Source organism: Pan paniscus, chromosome 14 (genome assembly GCF_029289425.2).
Source record: "Pan paniscus chromosome 14, NHGRI_mPanPan1-v2.0_pri, whole genome shotgun sequence".
Taxonomy (NCBI): Eukaryota; Metazoa; Chordata; class Mammalia; order Primates; family Hominidae; genus Pan; species Pan paniscus.
This window is the reverse complement of record NC_073263.2, coordinates 59,203,906-59,211,827: the sequence shown is the minus strand read 5'-3', so window position 1 is coordinate 59,211,827 and position 7,922 is coordinate 59,203,906. Positions and strand designations below refer to the sequence as shown.

Here is a 7,922-nt window from a genome sequence, read left to right as displayed (position 1 = left end):
CCCATATGTATGGATGTAATGTTTAAATATCTTTTTAATATTACTAGAACTTACATAATCATTTCTAAGAAGCCAATTGATAATCCTGTTAATTTATATATGCAAAACTTTATGATATAAAGGAACTCAATACAGTCTACATAATTGCTTCCAGGTGAAAATATACCAAGCTCACTTAAAATCTCTAATGTGCCATAATATTTTTTAGAGCCCATACCACCAATGTTGTGAAATATCTTTAAAAATGGCGATGAAAAATTGAAGGCAATCTTGGAGAAACAATTCTGAACCATTAAGAACCATTAACATAGAGATGATCTAAAGTATATGATGTAACGGTGAATTTTAAAAGACAATCATATTAGTGGCATAATTTTAAAAATTGTTTCAATTGATACATTGGAGATACTAGAGGGGTAAGATATTAAATATGGCAGGATTACAGAATTCACAAAGTCTATGATAAGGGGAGGAACTGAACTTTTAGTTCAAGTCTGGGTATAAGGCTTCCTAACTAGTCGCCCTTGAATAAGTCCATTGACCTCTTCGAGCTTCAGAATCCTTACTTCCGTAATATCTTATAAATGTGTGGAAGTGTTCTGTGAATTGAAATATGCTCTATAAACAGAGTTTATTATTATTAATTTAGGTTCTGAATTATCCTTAGGAAAGTAAGCATAGTCTTCATATGAGCAGCCCTGGATGCCAATTTTTTAAACAAAATCTAATGATAATCTATTTGACGTTAATTTAAAAAGGTTCAAAATTTGGTTCTTTTTCCTTACAATCTTTGGAAAATGTTATGAAGTAATTTGAATTACATAACTTCAGAAAGCTATATTTTAAAATATGAATCATAATTAAAATGTGGTTTATTTGATTATTTTAAATAATTCAATGTATATAAGAAACGGAGCGTGGAACAAATAGCAAATCATTCCTCTCAAAGTGAGATGTTTCATTTTGTAAGAGAAAAAGTAGAGCATCTATTTAGAGCTAATGAACGGTAAGTTGATCTGTATAATATACAGTTTGTAAAAGCTCACCAATATCTTCCCTCCCTTACTTTTTCCTTGCATGTAAAATACTTATTGCCATAGTTTGACCAAAACTTAAGTTATTTTTTGATAACTCTTTCTGAAATATTTAAAATGAAGAACGTTAAAAGAAGCTGCACCCTCTTTTAGGAATACTGAGAATTTGATCCCTAATGTAGAATAGATTTCTTAAAATATCATTAGTGTCTAAAATGAACAGAAAATGATACATGCCATTGGTGAGCCATATGCATCCACCTCCAAAAGCAGGTAATAAAGAGCTTTAAAATAGTCCATTAGCTGGCTGATCTATTTGTATGTGCCTTATTGATGCTATACTGGCCTTTACAAATTAATTTTCTTCATATTCTACAAAGAATGATGCTATTGCCAAATAATTGTATCTAGTGAGTATACCTACTTAAGTAAATATTATCTGGAGGACTTTAACATTTCATTGATATCGAGTAAGCCTGTGATATATGTCCCTTCCACAGTTTCCTCCTAATTGCAGCATAGTCAGACACGCAACTTCATTTGAAAGACTCAGTACACCCTCAACCCTGGTCAGATTGTTCAGGTAACTCAGTTATCAGCTTGGTCTACTTGAGAGCAGTGAAGGAATGGCATGGTAAGCATATGGATTTTGCTGTTCTTAAAAGTAAAGTTATTTTCTTTATGTAATGAAATTACTTGTATCAAGTAGTAGTGTTAAGGTAGAATAAGGTCAATTTCTATGTTAGTAAATATCACCAAGCAAAAACTATACATATTCTAAGGGCAAAATGTAATTAGCTTAGCACTTCTTTGTACCTTAGGATCCTTGTATAGCACCTAGTGCATAAGTGGTCTTCAATAAAAAAGAAAAAGCAAGCAAATAAATGAACAAAAGGACAAATATGCAAGTTATTTAATCTATAACAACCAATCTAACCTATAAAGATCTTCTTAGATATGGAAAAGCAATGCACTCTTCATGATATATGTTATGCAGCTAGAAGAAAAGTAAAATTTTAAAAAATTCCAAACAAAAAGAATATTACACTGGTTTGAAATTTAGAAGATGTCACTCAGTTAGTGAAATGGCAGATATGTGGGATGTGTGGATTAACTAAGAAAAAATGCAAACAACCAAATCTAATTTATAAAGAGTAATGTGTATTAGAATGTACCTAATTACTTGTCCATCAAGATAGTAACTCTGACACCATTCCTTTTTAGTGTTTACTCCTGAGGCATCACAGCCCAAGGCAAACACATAGTAGGAATGCAATAGATGCTTGTTAAATGAGGAGAAAAGGAGGTTTATTATTTTTAAATGCCAAGATAAATATGTGTTTACTTTAAAATACCATTTATACATATTGTATATATTGGATTCTGTACTATCTGGAGTTTCAGGCATTTACTAGGGGTCTCAGAACGTTTCCCCTGCGGATGAGAGAGGACTATTCTATTTGCTTTCATTAGTCATGTAAGATTATGACAGAGCTTATAAATGTACTTTTCTGAAATCCTCTGAGATCTTATGCCAAATTCTCTTTATATTAATTGTAAATATTTAAAACCACAAATATTATTAGGCTATGACCCTTTGGTAATTATTTAACTAGCCAATTTATCTAAGCTATGTGAAAGATTGTTAATCCACTTCTATTGAGAAACTAGTGATACTATCAAGTAATTTTTGTTTAAAAAAAGTCTTATTTTAATGGCAAGCAGATAACTAGCAAAATGAGTTGTGATGCCACAGTTTGCTTTTCCAAAATAATTATGATCAGGGTCCCTGTGATACGCACAGGGAAGTGTGTAACACATCCCTTCTGTGTTAATGAATTCAAGGGAAGGCAACACCACTATTAGTAATAGCTTTTTATTCGGAGTCCTCATTTTCCAGATAGATCACATTAAACACAGCCATTAAACAATAGCGTTGAGATAAATCCATACAATGTATGCTGCTTTTGTTGTTGTCCTTGTTCACCAATCACTTGGTGCAGCTAAGAACTTTATGGAGTGATGGGCTGATAATGGAAATAGCCAACCTGCAAAACACTGGGGCCAGGAAAGTCAGACTTTAATCAGGTCTCATTCAATAATATTTAGAATCAACACATCTTGATAGCCAAAACTCTCATTCGAATTAGTGCTCTGATGAATGCTGTCTGTTGTCAAAAGAATATAATTAGACTGTTATGACTGGGCATATATTATGCCAGACCTGTCTATCTGTTGACTTCAGTAACTTCTACTCTATTAGATAACAAACAGCTTTTAACCTGGTTCTAAAAAAGCATATGCTCTATTACTACATGACTTTTTTATGGTGCCATATTTTAAATTGAGCAATATCTAGATCCTTCCCTAAAGGGAAGTCATGTTTTACAAGATTTCAGCTAATTTTGGAAAACAAAACAAGTTAGTTTCTCAACCAGGAATTCAATTAACCTATGGAGTAGTGAGCCAATCTTTGTATATTGCCTGCAATAAAGTTAGAAATGTCAGGTTAAGAAATAGCATGAAAGAATTCTTTGAAATTGCATGATATGTCTCTTTAATGTTTACTTTGGTATAGGTATAACTAACAGATTCTCACTACTTTTAACTCTGATGAAAAGGTTATTTTGTTGCTTTTTTTTTTTTTTTTAGCTCATCTGCAAGCAATTTTTAGAAGTTTGGGTTTCTTACTGAAATTTCCATGAAGTGATTTTTTTTTTTCTGTGCTTAACTTCAGTTACTTAAAGACCTAAAAGACAAAGTGGTATCACATCACATATTTTGTATGTGTGGGATTTTTTTGAGGGGTTAGTACTTGAAAGATATGAATTGATATTTTTTTCACATTCTAAATTATGTTAAAACCCCTTCAAATCTCACTGTTTGCTCATGCATCACCTATTAGAGCAAGGTGCTCTCTAAAGGTGTGATTTTGGCATCTCATAGGCTTCCTTGAAAGCCAAGCACCAGAGGTCTGCAATAAAGGCAGTTGCCAGCTAAATGAATAGAAGCGAGATTTCCTCAATTCAACTATAAAAGCTTAGAGTCCTGACTGCTGAATTACCACCAACTTGTAAATAAATAATCACTACTAAAACAGATAATGTGTTAAACAGCTAACACTAGTAAATCACTGGTGACAGAGAGCCTAAAGGTAAATCCCTCACACATTGGCACAACCAATTATTACAATCTTATGGTGTTTTAATGTCCTCAGACACATATAATAAATTGAACAACTGGTTACTTAGCATTAAGAATGTTTATAAAATAAACCCTACTCTCTTTGCTGATTTCATTTACATACTGCTTTAGATTTTACTAAGTGGTTATCTATCTAGTAAGAGAGAGGCAACACTTGGTAAGACTAAATGGAAATCAGTTTTCCATCAAATTTCAGCTATCAAGCTAAATCAACCTGTAGTCTCCTGGCAAAAATAACATCATATAACAGAGACAACACATTTCAGATACATAAATTGTCCAAAATATAGAGCGTCAATTAGGTTTCACATGTACAAGGTCCCTTCTTTTCTAATTTAAACATTTATGAGTAATAAAAACCAAGAGTAGAGCTTTGGAAAGGCTGTTACTAGGAACCAAAATATAGTTCTCAAGAGAATAAGGCTGATGGGAGTTGTCCACTCTTCCCTCTCAAAGCAGTTTTGCAAACGAGGTACAGTCTAAAATATTGATGGCATTTGGCGGAAATATTTTCAGTAGAAGTTTTTAAAGTTTAAAATTACAAAACTTAATTTAATTCAATGTTTGTTTTTGCTTTTGTTTTTGTTTTAAATATAAGAATTTTTATGACATTTTTGCTGTTTCTACACTGGCTTGGTGGCCAGAAGAGAAGGCACAAAATTCTCCACCAGTTTGCAAATAATGCATTTTTCTGCTCCAGTGCTCAAACAGCCTTTATTTAACTCAGCACCACATTTTCTAAGGTATGGGCACAAAACTGTTTGTCATGAAGCTGTAAAATGCCAAAAATTTTAAATGCTGAAAGAAAATGTCAATCAAGGCATTTTCCCATCTGCTGCTACTTCTGCAAGTGCTAATTTTATTTTTCCCAATTCCTGAAATTTGAGGTTTCTTAGCCTCATATGGAAGTAAGTTTGAAACTCGCTAAATGTCACAAGGAAAGGTGTAACCAAATGAAGGAACAGAAGGTGTATTGTTCTCAAAGGACACCAACAAAAAGAGGCAGAAGAGCACTGAGATAAAGGAAAACATTTTGTTAAGACCCAGACCTCTTGAAAAACACTACACAATGCAAGTAACCACTGCTGGTACATACATGCATTAAAGCATTTTTCATGTTTTCAAAATATAATGGGAACACACATCTGAAGCACTTAAAATACGTTTGAGAACCAACTGATGGCATAATATCTACATAGGCAGAAGCTGTATGTTATTGAAAAAACATGAAGAAGTTTCAGATATTGGTACAAATGTCAATTCTTGTGATTTAGCATGACTTTAATAAAAGCTTCTACAAGGACTTGCACATAACCATGACTGATGGATGTATTTTTTGACCTTTCAGTTAGCTCCATCAGCTCACTCAAACACATTTTGAACAGATTATGTACTGTAGTACTTGGTAGACTATACATTAAACAAGAGACTTTGCTCTGAGGCACTGCTTCCCACACTCCATGGGGAAAAGGAAGCAGGAAAAAACAAAACTCATAGAGTTCGACAGCTACCAAGGCAACACTTGCCATTTACAATATAAGCCCAAATATTTTTGCAACACAACTATATATTAATTTAATAAAATACACAATATAGCTCTTATACACTCAACAATTTGGCTCATATGCACTGAATCTGCAATAAATCAATAAAATATGTCATTTGATGTAAACACATTGAATCTTCTTACATTTGCACATTTAAATGGTCATGTGACTTGCGTATGTCTAAGACATTTTCACTTTCCTGAGCTATTTTAGTGTCCACAAATGAATAAAACATATTAATCAAGTTAATTTTCTCTGAATCTTACCACTCAATGGTAACTATTTTTTAGAACTTTTCTATGTCAAATTTAAAACATATTCATCATTGTTTAAATCTTTGTTGGACACTAAAATGCTAAATAGGCATTTTAAATCTTTAAGTTTGCTTCTTCTTTAATGACGTGAATTAGTCTACGTGTGTGCAGGACAAAATGGACTGTATCTTTTTACATTTAACTTTTATATGACATGAGATGTCTTACAAATGACCAAAGGTTTTTTTTTTTGTTTTTGTTTTTGACTAATGATATGGAATGTTCCTTATGTTTATATGTGTGTCAGGTAACTTTATACAGAAATGTTTACCACAAATATGTGTTAATGTTTGGTGTAGCTTGGACTACTGCAAGGTCTTTTCAGGACTTTCAGTAGAAGCCTGTGATGACTGCTAGAAATCCACCACAGATCACAAATTATGACCCTGCTTTGTATGGGGTTTATAGGTAAACAGTTAAGTCAGCATAAATCACGGAGGACAGTCTGAGAGTGATCAGAAATACTTCAGTTCTCACACTGCATACCTTCCTAACAGATTGTCAAAAGGTAATTCTTCTCTTCATCCTCCTTTTTCGTCTCTCCTTTTTCTTCTCTTTTTTTTTCTTTTCTCTTTAAGCATCATTAATTCTGTCCTAATACAAGTTTGGTCAAAACGAAACCATTGTTATCTCTGAAAAAGAAATCAGCAGTGGAAAGAACATACTTGTGGGCACTTCAGATGTTCACTAAAAGCCTTAAAGCAGCATTGGTCTTTCTTCATCCCTGTAAAATGGGTTATCACCAGGAGGGATCATTTTTAAATCAACAGAAGAGACAAGAAAATGCCAATGCCTTTTTTTTTTCTTTTTTCACTTTCTCACAGCCACAGGGTCGTTTCCCCGGCAGTCTTGCAAAAGCTTATCAATTTCTCTCACAACTTCCTCTGCATCCACAGACTCTCTGCCCAGATCCCTGTTGGGGTGGTCAAGCTGCTCAAGAACAGCACCCATCTCACTGGAATCCCGGCTGGCTCTGGAATGCACATCTGCAAAGACCCTTGCCATCTGATCGGAAGCCATGAAGGGAGGGTCTCTTGGTTGCTTACTAGGTGACAGATATTGACTGTCAGTGGGCAAGTACTGACTGCTTGCTTCAGCCAGGGCTCCTGGTTTTGCTTCACAGCCATCCAGGGAGCCTTTTGTTGAGGTGCAAGGCTCGATGCACGCCTTGGTTGGGCTGCTTGATGCTGAGGGGACCTCTTGGAGGAGAGGGCTCAGGGCACGTTTGGCTTTTAAATAAGGTTTAACGTTGGCAATGAGAATAGTGTGCTCTCGCTTGTCTTTTCCAAATGTACAAAAAGTCTTTTTCCCAGTGGGATTCACAGTTTCGTAAGTCTCAGTCTCAACATTAGCTTCAACTGTAGGTACAAAGAGATTTGTGCGGTAATCTGCATTTTCAGCCTGATTGGCTGCAGGGAACTGTGGCATCCAGCACCTGTCAGAATGACCAAGCACTCGGCATTCATCTGTGCAATTAACACACTCTTCTGGTTCTGCAAAACAAAAGAGAAAACAGCAAATCCAATCATTAGAGTTTTCTTTAAATTTCTACAGAGGCTGTGATCAGCTCTCAATGGGCTTGCTTGACCTCTGGTCTCATAATTAAAAAGGAAAAGAAAACAATAATTAAAACATTTCAGGATGGTTGCATAAACCTGCTGGTTGAGACAATGGTTTAATTTAAGTCTATTCTCTAGATATTAATGAATTCCCATAGCCTGGGAAGAAGTAAGAGGTGGCCATTGGAGAATCATTCTCAGTAGAATAGAGCATCACCATAAACTAAACTCCTGGGAATATCAGTTAGTCTTTGTTCTGTATAA

General features: G+C 34.4%; 1 protein-coding gene across 6 annotated transcripts in view; it reads right to left on the bottom strand.

Moving 5' to 3' along the window:
- Nucleotides 1–2,894: 2,894 nt before the first annotated feature.
- Nucleotides 2,895–7,922, bottom strand: part of PCDH17 (protocadherin 17) — a 99,279-nt gene continuing 94,251 nt past the window's right edge. For all 6 annotated transcript variants that reach the window (XM_063595784.1, XM_063595783.1, XM_008950659.6 and 3 more), the window contains one exon: nt 2,895–7,592. In XM_063595784.1, coding sequence (XP_063451854.1) covers nt 6,910–7,592 — 683 coding nt within the window. In that variant the 3' untranslated portion in view covers nt 2,895–6,909. The remainder of the gene's footprint in view (nt 7,593–7,922) is intronic.